Below are 13121 nucleotides of genomic sequence, written 5' to 3' on the forward strand. Positions count from 1 at the left end.
GGCAATGACTGGCCCATGGTCACCCAGTAAGATTCATGACTGAGTGGGGAATTGGACCCTGGTCTCCCAGGTCCTGGTCCTGACACCACACTGGCTAAGGTAGTTTACCTTGTTGAAGGCCAACTAGTTACCTGAGATGTGAACCAAGGTCTTCCAGGCTCACACAGTTAACCACTAAACTGTAGCAAAACCTAAATGTTGTGGCTCATTAATATAACTTACCCATAAATTGGTGGTGGTGGAGAAATCTCTTCTAGAAGTTGGCAAACAGTATGAAAAAAGGATCAATAAAGAACAGTTAACTCCCACTCTTATAGCATACAGAAGTGCTATTAAAAGATCACTAATCTGAAAGAAGTTGGCAGTACAAGAATCACGTCAATTTTATTCGTGATTTCAGTGGATTCTCCCACTGAAAGAACAAACATTGGGCTCTGCTTGCATTGTGTCCACAGCCTGTTTTGTTCTCCCTGTCTTTCCAAGTCTGTCCTTTCTGTCCCTGCTTTCCTCTCACTCCCTCTGAAAGACATGCCAACTGACTTTCTTCTCTGGATTCTCTCTGGTTTATGTTACACTTCAGAGAATCAGCATTCTTTTTTAGTCACTGTGGGGAGCAAAGCCTTTAAAAATCTTACTGGAAGTAGTTAAATGTCAGCAGAGCCTGCACAATTCTTCTGCACAGCCAACTTGCTTTCTAGGTATTGATGTTTTAATAGTGCTTCTGTATACTATAAAGAATGGGAGTTAACTGCTGTTGATTGATCTTCATTTCTTCTTGTCTGCCAACTCCCAGAAGTGGTTTGTGGCTTATTACTGGGGTAAATTTTATTAATCAACCACACTAGCATTTAGCAGGCAGATTTTGAGGATGAATTGGATTTGGAGAATTCACAAATGCTTCCGGGTAATTTGGAGCTTGATAGCATGCACAGACTTAATATTTGATGTAAAACAATTCACTCCTACAGCTGATTAGGAGCCATAGCTGCCAAGTTATCCCTTTTTTAAAGGGATTTTCCCTTATGCTGAATAGGCTTCCTCGCGAGAAAAGGGAAAACTTGGCAGCTATGTTAGGAGCAGGCTTCTGAGTGAGTCAGTGTGCCAACAGCGTAAAACAGTCAAAAACTTTCTATGCATTGGGCTAAACCTGCCACACAGTGAACCTTGTAGTCCGGATATTGCCCCTACCATGTCTGATCTTTGGTCATGCTGGTTGAGGCTGATGGGAGTATGATTCCAACAACATTCTGCAGAATCACAGGTTGCATCATCAAAAAATGGAGGACATGGATATCCACAAAATTGGCATAAACAAATTGTGGGCCCCACACAGGAATAGATACAGGGTTGCAGCCCCTCTGGTCAGTAGTGCAGAAGTAGTCAATGTGGGTGTTCTGCATATGTTGTTGGACTACAACTCCCATCATCTCTGATGTTTGGCAATGATGGGAATTGGAGTTCAGCAACATCTGGAGGGCACCACATTGGGTACCCCTTCCTTAGTGTACATAGAGTTAAAGAGACTATAGTTGACTGGCTGATTTTGGAATAACTTAACTTTTTTTAACTGTTTTTGTTTGTAGTGCTGGAAGAAATTTGAGGAGCACCATGGGGAACCATGTTGGAAAACGGGAACAGAGTACCGAGAAGGCAAAGGTAAGAGAGAGTCTGATTTCAAGCATAGAGCTAACTGGATTAATAATAATAATAATAATAATAATAATAATAATAATAATACCCCGCCTATCTGGCTGGGTTTCCCCAGCCACTCTGGGTGGCTTCCAACAGAATATTAAAATACAATAATATACAGTGGTACCTCGGTTTACAAACACAATTGGTTCCGGAGGTCTGTACTTAACCTGAAGCGTACTTAACCTGAAGCGAACTTTCCCATTGAAAGTAATGGAAAGTGGATTAATCCATTCCAGATGGTCCGTGGAGTACTTAAACTGAAGCGTACTTAACCTGAAGCGAACTTTCCCATTGAAAGTAATGGAAAGTGGATTAATCTGTTCCAGAGGGGTTTGCGGAGTACTCAACCTGAAGCGTACTTAACCCGAGGTATTAATGTAATTGGTTCCGGAAGTCCGTCCTTAACCTGAAGCGTGCTTAACCTGAAGTGAATTTTCCCATTGAAAGTAATGGAAAGTGGATTAATCCGTTCCAGACAGGTCCGCAGAGTACTTAAACTGAAAATACTCAAACCGAGGCATACTTAAACCGAGGTATGACTGTATTGAACATTAAAAGCATCCCTAAATAGGGCTGCCTTCAGATGTCTTCTAAAATTCTGGTAGTTCTTTTTCTCTTTGACATCTGATGGGAGGGCGTTCCACAGGGTGGGTGTTATTTGTTATTTCAATTTGTTATTTCAATTACAAATCGAAATTATTTAGAGATAATATCATTACATTTTCCAGAAGTTTTTATTGCTACTCAAGTTCGTGGTTGATGAAAATTTTGGTAGGTACAATTTTGTCCCCATCATTTCAGGGCAGCAAAAGGATTTGGCTGTGTCTCATATAACAGCTATAAACTCAGAGTGTTCTTTGGATCAGCGTTTAGGAACGTTGCTCGATATAAAGTATGTTTTTGTTTTTTAATTTGACCTCTAAGCTGCATGATTTTATTTCTCATATATAAGAAGATCTCCCCACAGGGTTCATCACTGAGGATTCAAAACTGAGTTTTAAATTTTTGTTGTTTTGCTCTTTTCCCAATACTGTAGAAGCCAACATAGACACACAGAGCCCTCAAAGCACATATATTCTTTTGGGAAACTTGGAAGAGTCTCCTATTTATCCCTGCTAAGGAAAACAGCAAAAGGCATGGAGGGAGGAATTCATGGCATATTTGATTTGGAGCTTTACAAAAGTCCTTGGATAATTTTGCTGCTGAAGAAGGGGAGGTTCTGTGTGGTGATTAGATGCTGCTGGCTGTACCATTGATATTTAGGTTTGCAAATCAAGTGATTCAGATGTGCTGGTTTCGTTTTAACTGTTTCATTTCTCTCTTGCCATTTCCCTTGAAAGATGAGCCGGTGTTTGCTAGTGTTTCAACATATCCTAAAACACATTTTAACCAGCATGTATTGGTTTTTGTGTTTTTTCAGAGTCAGTTTTCAGAACCAAGTAATACTTTATTGGGAAGGAAATACCCAGAGCAGAGTGCTGAACATGTAGATGGAACACAGAATTAATTCCTTCTAACATATAATGTGATTTCATTCAGTTAACTTTACTGTTCTGTCAACCTTTTCCTGGCTGTGCTCTTGAAGCATACCTTCTACAGTATGCTTTTTTACTATGTTTTTATATGTACTGTAAGCTGCTGTAACCTTTAAGGTGTTTTTTATTGTGCATTCTATTTACAGTGCAAAGAGTCTGGAAAACATGTCTGCTTAGTCTGAGTCAGAACCTCGCAATGGCTTCTTTCTGTTTCGTGCCCAACATAACAGCTTGGGAACCCCAAAGCACCTTCCTCTCGTCCTACGGGGTGCTGTGCGCCTCAATTCAGGCGTCGGGGGAAGGGCCGTCCTTCTGACTGCTCTCCCGTCCTTTCCTCCCCAGCTGCCTCCCTCTCTACTTGGTGTTGAGGCTCTTTGACGCTGCTAGGGCCTTGTCCCTCCCTCTCTGCTTCCTGACTCATGTAATCTGATCCACTACTGGACTTACTGCTCTGAGAGGAACTCGACCTGATGAGGGGGGGCTGTTCCCTATAAACCCTCCCTCTTACATCCGTCCAGAGTGGTTGGGGGAATCCAGCCAGATAGGTGGGGTGGTAATAATAATAATATTAATAATAATAATAATAATAATAATAATAATAATAATAATAATAATAATAATAATACTTTGACATAGGATTTCTCCTTCTTTTTAGCTGCATGTGGTAGTCAGGACAACTTTCCAGTGAGATTTCACAAACAGCAACACCTGTCTGTCTTTTGCTCTGTGTTTTGAGTTGCTATCTGTTGTCTTTGGTGCAATCACATTGTCACATCACTCGAAAGGGTTCTGGCAGGTTCTTAGCAATAAGTCCTGGACATCCACCTTCAGCCACCATATGTGAGAAAGAAGTAAAATCTGCAAAGTAAAAGCTGCAAAGGGCGGCGGCAGGGGAGTTGGTTATGAAATTGTTGCAGCTGTATGATTTGAAATACTCATATTATTGCTTGGGGAGATGGTTTAGTGAAGTTAAGGTGCGCTGGGGTGTCTTCAGCCCAAAGACCCTTAAACTCATTGCATATGGCCTGCAGCATTTTCCAGCTCTCTGGACACTGTGGGCCCACTCCTGCTCTATGGACCACCCCTCTGGGAAATGCTTCCTCTTCTATTTTGTGTGTGTGTGAGAGAGGGTGGGGAGGGATGGGATGGCACAGAAAGAGAAAGAGAAATGGAATTTCACAACCATGCAGCCTCAGCCAACTGTCAGTTGTGCACCCTCCCCTTCGACTTTACCTGTGGGTCAACAGCTCTTCGCAGGAAAATAATACCCTTATATACTTTTATACTTATGAGGAACGGCTTAGGGAACTGAGTATGTTTAGCCTGGAGAAGAGAAGGTTAAGGGGTGATATGATAGCCATGTTCAAATATATAAAAGGATATCATATAGAGGAGGGAGAAAGGTTGTTTTCTGCTGCTCCAGAGAAGCGGACTTAGAGCAATGGATTCAAACTACAAGAAAGAAGATTCCACCTAAACATTAGGAAGAACTTCCTGACAGTAAGAGCTGTTCGGCAGTGGAATTTGCTGCCAAGGAGTGTGGTGGAGTCTCCTTCTTTGGAGGTCTTTAAGCAGAGGCTTGACGGCCATATGTCAGGAATGCTTTGATGGTGTTTCCTGCTTGGCAGGAGGTTGGACTGGATGATTCTATGACTCTATGATTCTATGATTCTGTACAGTACTGCATAGGCATTATATAGTCAGTGCGGATGTTTTGAATAAAACCTATGTGCTGAACACCTTCCCTCAATTAGCCCTCTCTGCCAATGAAAGAAGCAATGGACAAACTGAACTGTAGCTTCCTTTAAAATAATCCAGCTGCATTTATGATTCCCTTCTTGTTTCATCTACCTGCTTCTTTTCAGCCTTTCTTTACATGAACTCTTGGAACAACTTGGAAAGTCTATTAAAACCATGAAGAGCAGGGGTACAATTACCTTAAAGAGGGGGAATATTGACAAATAGCTTCCCCCCCCCTTTCTCTTTGCAAAGCGCTCTTCAAATTGTCTTGTTTCTGAAGTACAAATGTTTAAGATACAGTGTGTTTTTGCTGTTGGTGACTTCTTATCAGGCAGCATTCGATCATTGTAGCCTACTTAAAATAATTAAGGCAGGAGCTGAAAGAGATGTTTTTGCAAGACAGGAAGTGGCAATGTTCTTGTGGCTTTGGTCTTCAGGGTGGAAGAGGTAATGGGGAGAGCGGAAGCTTTGTTTTCCCACATTCAGCAGACTTCAGTTTGTATCCAGGCTGATTGTAAATTTTAAAAACGGCATGAACTGCCCTGCAGAAACCAAAGCATGGCTTATTGATAACCTTCTTTTTCTTCAAATTATATTCCTCTCCCCCCCCCCCATTTCTGTCTGAAGGTAATTACCCCCACTATATGCTTTTAAGCTTGTGCATAAAAGATCGGGAGTTAGGGGTGGGCTGGGAAGTGAGCAAGTTTTCTGGTGATACTGAGTTGTTCAGGGTCATTAAAACAAACAAACAAAAGGATTGTGAAGAACTCCAAAAGGACCATTCACTGAGTGGATGAGCGGTAAAATGGCAAATGTGATTCAATGTGAAATAAAATGGCTGATATCCCAATGCCATGACACAAATTTATGGTGTAACTGCATGTTTATTTATTTCTTAATCCCGTGAACCACCCTGAGACCTGTGGGTACAGGGCAGTATAAAATTTTTAATAATAATGATGAGGATGATGTGTACGTTTCTGGTTTTCCCACATTAAAAAAAAAGGATATTATGGAGTTGGGAAAGGTTCAAAAAAAGGTCAGCCAAACTGATCAAGGGGATGGAGCAACTCCCTTATGAGGAAAAGTTGTGTTATTTGGCACTTTTTAGATTAACGAAAAGTAAGAAGGGACATTATAGAAGTTTATAAAATGATGCCTGGCACGGAGAAAGTGGATAGAGACAAGTTTCTCTCCCTCTCTCTTAAGACTAGAACTTACGGACTTCCAAAGAAGGTGAATATTGTAGTTACTTGAAAGGACTTCTTCAAGCAGGACATAGCTAAACGATGGAATGTGCTCACAAAGGAGACGGTGGTGGCCACCAACCTGGATGGCCTCAAAAGAAGATTAGACAAATTCATAGAGATAAAGGCTACCAGTGGCTACTAGCCATGATGCCTATGTTCCACCACGATGCCTCTGAATGCCAGTTGCTTGGAAAGGCAGATGGGCAGGGCGCTGTTTTCCTTAGGTCCTAGCTTGAAGGTTTCCCATAGGCACCTGGTTTTCCACTGTGAGAACAGGATGCTGGACAAGATGGGCCATTGGTGTGATCCAGCAGGACCTTCCTATGCCCCCATGTTTGTAAAGAAATAAATAAAATAAAAAATCTCCATTGATTCTGTTGCTGTGCCATAGCAGGGGAAATTATGGTTGGCTTATGAGCCACAATTCACATATGATTCTCTTGAACGAGAATTTCACTTATGAACATATTCATGCCCTCCCCAGAGAAACAGCCACATGCTTAAGACCAAGGAAGTCTAGAAGAAGAGTTGGCATCAGCAGAAGGAGAAATGTAATTGTCCCCCCTCCCCAAGATTATCAAGCCTGGATAGGAGAGGGAGGAAAGGAGCAACAGCACTGATGAAAATAGGAGGAAAGCGAGAAGCAAGGGCTGTGGGGAGGAGTGAAGATGTGTTCAGCTTTTCATCCTTTTAAGTCTGTGGCCTTTTAGGCTGAAGAACGTTAGCCATTCAGCTGGGCCTCGGTGGGTCTGCAATTTCATACGACCCATTTCTAATGGCAATATTTCTTAGACCAGGAGAGTCTGTGTCTGCTTCTAATGCATCTATCCATTCCTGCAGAGACACCAGTTTTATACAATAGCATTTCTGCTTGTTTTATAGCAGAAAGTCATTCATCAAAGGAAGATTAAAGTACCTCTTGGGAGGAACATATCTGGAAAAACCACTTCCCTGGAGAGCCTTAGTTACATGGAGGTACTCCACGCATTATTTTGATGATAAATAGACCTGACAAAAGATCCCTAAAGGATCTGCTCACAGATTTCTGGGTTGATATAACAATTTCAACTGGAAGCAGAATTCAGCTCATTAGTTATTAAGACTGACGTCCTGTGATCATATTCCAGTAACACATGCAGAATCAGGATCTAGAAAGAACTGGAGAAAAGATCAAAGAGAAGAGCAATAGAAAATAGCGGCGTCCAAAGCAAGGAGAGGGAGTCTGGGGCCTTCCAGGTGCTGTTGAATTTCAACAGCCTGAGCCAACATGAACAATGGTCAGAGATGATGGGGGGCACTAGGGCTATTCCTACTTTGTAGAGTCCTCATTCCAATTCTAATCTGACAATAGAGACCTGCTGACCTGCATGGGAATCCAGCCCTGACATCATGTGCTTGCTTGCTGGTGTCCATGTGTGATGGAAATGAAAAGTTGCTCCTCAGTCACCCAGCTGCTACATGTCAGGCTGCAAGATATAGGCTGGGAGCCAAGGGCACCAGCTTTTCATTTCTACCTGGCCTTCAGGAGAAAACAGGCTTAGCTGTGAGGTGTGATTGGGAAATATTCCACTTTTAAGTTTGCTTAATTGCCGTGAAACAGATTTTCTAGAAGTTCTTCTCATTCTTACTGTGTAATAGACAAGCTGCTAAGTATTAAAAAGATCACTGACACTTTTATGTGTTTTCTTTGCCATCCCATTGCCCAGAAGATCTAATGAGCCAAATCTGATGGATGATATTTGAGGAGGTAGAAAAGAAGTCTGTTGGGAAACTGCAAGCCAGGATTCCTGAGTAATGAAGCATAATACGGCTGAGTTTTCCACTGGCTTTGAAAGAATGTTCAAACTGAAAAGTAGACTATGTATTATAAAGGTCTTTTTTTGCAGGTGGGCAAATTCCCTGTTCTGCTCTCCTCTTCACATATGTGCACATCTATGTATTTATTTTTATTTTTGCTGTGGGCATGCTATCCAGATAGCCTTCTCTGCTGCATCTACTTTTTTTTAATTGAGCTGGAGTGACCAGAACTCCTGAGACTTTCTGATCAGAAACAGAGTATGCTCATGAGCTTCCCATATACTTTTGGGCTGTCCATAGCTGGAAGCAGAGTCACATCTGGAAAGTGAATCTTAGGTGCCTCATGGAATAGAAGGGCATCGGTAGGTGTAATTAGCCTAAGACAATTGCTATTTTGATAAGCCATGTCCGTCCACATTCTCTCATTTGATAAACATTGTCTCTCACCAGTAGCAGAAATGTGATACAGATCCACTCTATCTGAAAATAAAGTTCTGGTTACAGGTAGGTAGCCGTTTTGGTCTGGGTCGAAGTAAAATAAAAAAAATTCCTTCAGTAGCACCTTAGTTGGTCTTTAAGGTGCTACTGAAGGAATTTTTTGAAAATAAAGTAATCAGGATAAAATATAAGTCTCTCTCTCTCTCTCTCTCTCTCTCTGTGTGTGTGTGTGTGTGTGTGTGTGTGTGTGTGTGTGTGTGTGTGAGAGAGAGAGAGAGAGAGAGAGAGAGAGAGAGAGAGAGAGAGAGAGAGAATCACTTTTCATATATGTTCTTTTGCATGTTTTTTGTGTTTCTGCCCCACAATAAATTGTGTAGGATATCCTCGGTTATAATGTTCCATATATTATTGCAAATTTACAACAATCCAAAAGTAACACCACTTCATTTTCAGCAAATTTCTTCCTGCTTTTTCCAGTTACTTAAATCAGAGCTCTTATTAATTGTAGCAATTGATCAGCTCTCTTCTTTCTTTCTTTTTTTTAAAAAAAAACAGCAACTGATGATCAAAATGCAAGTTTTTGCTAGCTAATCCCAAAGGGGTTATAAGTCTAGCCAGATACATTTCCACAGTATGTTTCCAAGTGATTTCCTTTGCTCAGTTAGAGATGGTGTCCTTATTTCCATAATTCTTTCCACTGTTACGGTTTCACCTCTTTAGATTCCCCTCTTTGCCTGCCTTGTTAGAAAGAGAACTTAATCTTGATGGAGCAGTTGCGTTTACTGTGCTGTCATCCGCCATTTTACTTCAAGACAGCTTACTCCATAGGTTCTGTCACCAAATAATGCTCAGCTGAAAAAAGATTGAAATGTTCCTTATCCGTAGGGTATGTTCTGGAAATTAACTTGGGCTTCTTTCTGGTATTGCTTTTCTCATGTCAGTACATGTGCTTGTTACTGCTATCTGGAATTCATTGTTTTCAAATATAATTTGAGTTTACTAGAAATAGCACATTAATATTCTGGAATGCTATAACGGCCTTACAAACGTAGCCCCCCGTGATGGATGGATTATTTGTATGTCTATTGCATTATGAGAGAAAGAGTAACTAGAACTACAGGCTGGTTTTGGCATGTCTCGTTGCAGTTAAAATTGATACCTTCCCTTAACCACAAGATGTCATTAAACATCCCCTTTCATTTCCCAGGATAGTTTCTGGAGTTGCATTTGACCAAATGAGACGTGTGAGATAAGTTTCTTTAAAGTTTCAACCTGTAGTCTAGCTGTACAAGAGAACTTTTTTTAAAAAAAGCAACAACTGTATAGATATGACACACCATGTTTGGGTGAAAAATAATGGATTGTTTCTAGCAGAACAGGACTTTCTATTTGTAGATGAATCAGCTGTCACCTGGGAGTGAAAGGCAACAAGCCACTCCCTGCTATGGTATTTGGGTGAATCATTTCCTTGCAATTTCCACATCTTCACTTGAAACCATAGATATTTATCTGAAGCTGTTCCTGAAATTTCATGTGATATGAAGCTCTCTTCTTGCTAGACTTTCTGAGGTCAGCCAAATATTGCGCAAATGCCACTGTTGTTGTAAATAAATAAAACAAAATACTAAAATGCAACAGTTAATGTTTTTGATTTAGTATTTAGCTAGCCACATCTACCTGGTTTTAGTTTTTTTCTTAAATCTAAGGGAAATCTATATAAATCATCAGCATTGAAGGATTCCTGCTTGTGCAACACCGCTTTCCCCTCTCTCCTCTCCCCTTTCCCCATGTCCCCCTGGGTCTGTTCTGGGGCTTCCCCCCTACCCTCCAGAGCAGATTTGTGGCAAACTTGTAGGGGCACTAGCAGGAATCTTTGCATTGATGCAAAACTTACTTAGTCCAGTATTGGATACAAGCTCATAAGCTTCTGTAATGTAACACACTTGCTGATCAGTTACTTTGATTTGATTAGAGGATTTTAAGGAAGATATTTACATAGTAAAGCAAGAATGAAGAAAATGTAGCCATTCAGATGATGCTGGATTCTCATCAGTCCTGGCGACCATGACCAATGGCCAGGAATTATGCTATTTAATATCTGTTGGAAGCCATTGGGAGTAATCATTTGGAGATTTGGGGGTGTGGTGTCACCACACAGTATGCTGATAACATGTGGTTTTAATTCTCCATTACACCAGCAGAGGCTCTGCCTGTACTCAACTGGGGCCTGGATGCAATGGTGGTCTGGATAAGGGCCATTAAACTGAAATTGAAGAAGACAGACTGAGCGATAAGTGGTTCTGCATGGATTTACACTCCCTGTGCAAGAACAGCTGTATAGTTTAGAGGTGTTACTAGAGTCATCATTGTCTCTAGAAACAATGTTGTAAGGAGCACCTGTTACAAACTCCAGTTGGTAGACCAACTGTGCTTTTTCCTGGCCTGGCATAACTTGGCCACTGTGACTGACACATAGGTAATCTAATAGTTGGATTAATTTAATGAACTCCATTCGGGATTTCTCTTGAGATTGAACCAGAAACTAGTGGCCGGGGAGCGGGGACCTGGTTCTGCATATCTGCCACCTGTGTGGAGGTTCCTGCACTGGTAGCTTCTGGTCCCGTTCAAGGTCTTGTTGTTAACATATAAACCCATAAGAAATTTCCAGACCTGCTGCAAAGATCATCAGGGTAATTTTTATTAGAGGCATTACAACCTGCAGATTATTGTATAGCGGTGACCTGGAAAGGGGCATTTTCGACTGTTGTGCCTATTTTTGGGGATATCTTTCTCCTTGCTGATAGGAGGTGATATGGTGGGGGTGGAGGCAGGCGAATTGCTTCTGCTTACTGGGAGGGAGGGGGGAAAGGTGGTGGTGAGGTCAGCAAGGTGCAAACGCACCTAGCAGAGCCAATCTGTTCCCCTGCTAAAGCTTCTGCACTGTGCTGCCCTCCTTGCCACCTCACCTCTCTAAACCTTGGTAAGTAACAGCAACTCACCTGCTGGGAGGTCAGAAAAGCGCCTCCGCCCCACCTTGCCATCCACTATTGCCCCCTGCTGTACAGGAAGCGCCATCTGTTTACACATCATCTAAAGACTTATATTTTTGCTTGGGCTTTCCCCAGTTATTTGTGTTGAAGCTGTGTATTTTCTGAAGCTGTTTTTGGTGTCACGGGTTTTACGTTGGTGGTTTTATATTGTATATTTTATAATAATGTTGTGCACTGCTTGGAGATTTAAATGATCAGTAGTTTTGAAATAATGTTAAATAAGATAATGGGTAGTGTCGTTCAGCAACAGCTGGTGAGCCACAGGTTCCCCGTCCCTGCTGCAAAGGGAAATTATGTTCATGTTGAGCAAACATTTCACTTCAGGGTGCATGCTGCTGGCGCAATAGAAAAATCATTTTTTTAATGTTAGGAAATCTTTCATCCATTATATAGTAATTGCTGTAATTTTGAAAAAAGTATATTAGAAATTTCATTGATATGCTAACATCTTCGTACTTGGAATAAGAAAGGTAGAGACACCAATTGCTTTTCTCTCTGTTAGCATGGCAAAGAAGGGAAGCCTTGTTGTTTCCTTTTTTTACTCTGAGATAACTGTGGAAAATAATGAGCTTCTGACAGGGATGGCTTTGACCTGCAGATAAAAACTTAGTCCAGAATTGAGGAAAAGGGTTTGCTTTAGAGTACCAACATTCATGTGGTGGCGAGGGAGAAGGATGATGAATCGCAGCATAGAAATGAGTTAACAGCCTAAAAAGAATTATATAGTGGTTTCAATAAATAAATGTCCCCAGCATTGTGAAATAATTTCCTTTAGGATATAATTGTAGATTAATTTGACAGAATTATCCCCTTTTTACCTGCCGGGTCACTCAAGGCGTGGTGATTACTAACATCCAGGCCTCAAATCTGACACTCCCTTATGAGAGTGCCTTGAAGTTGACCCTTGTGCCCATGAAGCACCATAGCTCACCTGCGGCAGGTGAGACGGAGCAGGTGGGCAGTCCAGTGAAGAAAGGCAAACACCTTCCTACTATGGAAGTTTTTCATTGAACCAGGAGCCATCCCCTAGAATTAGTCCAGCTTTGTCCCACAGTACATTCACTGAAGACCTTTGCTGGTTCCCCTAATCCACCCGTCCCCTTAAAGAAACTTAGCAGGCCTTGGGCTGATTAACACCCGATGGCCCTTTAAATGTATTGTGGGGGGTTATTGGTTTGTTGTTAATTTTACTATGTATTTTGTGGTTTGTATATTGTAATTTTATGTTGTGAACATCCCTGAGATCTGCAGAGTTTGTATAATTTAATAAATAGGAGCAATAATAATTTCCTATGGACAATCAAAAGCATTTTACACCATTAGCCAACTACTGAAAAACAAGTGTGTGTGTGGGCGCACGCCTCTCAGTGTCTCCAGTTGCCAGCCTACCTTTCCTGCTTCCTAATTACTATTATTAATTGTGTTTATTTGCTCTCTTATGGTCCAGATACCACATCAGCACTCTGTTGCATTAACTGTAGTGTACTTGTAGTAGATGGCTTTAGGAGATCACATTATAAATCTATCCAGCTCCTATTTCTCCCCAGGTACTTTTAGCACAGAGCTTTTGCAGTGTCCGAGATATAATGTCCATTACACATCACTTCCAGGTAGTT

General features: G+C 41.3%; 1 protein-coding gene across 2 annotated transcripts in view; it reads left to right on the forward strand.

The window, feature by feature from the left end:
• MBP (myelin basic protein) overlaps nt 1-13121 on the forward strand; it is a 97441-nt gene that overhangs the window by 24958 nt on the left and 59362 nt on the right. For both annotated transcript variants that reach the window (XM_035124388.3, XM_035124387.3), the window contains exon 2: nt 1584-1656. In XM_035124388.3, the coding sequence (XP_034980279.1) occupies nt 1609-1656 (48 nt within the window). In that variant the 5' untranslated portion in view covers nt 1584-1608. The remainder of the gene's footprint in view (nt 1-1583; nt 1657-13121) is intronic.

The sequence above is a fragment of the Zootoca vivipara genome, chromosome 8 (genome assembly GCF_965207765.1).
Source record: "Zootoca vivipara chromosome 8, rZooViv2.hap1.1, whole genome shotgun sequence".
NCBI lineage: Eukaryota > Metazoa > Chordata > Lepidosauria > Squamata > Lacertidae > Zootoca > Zootoca vivipara.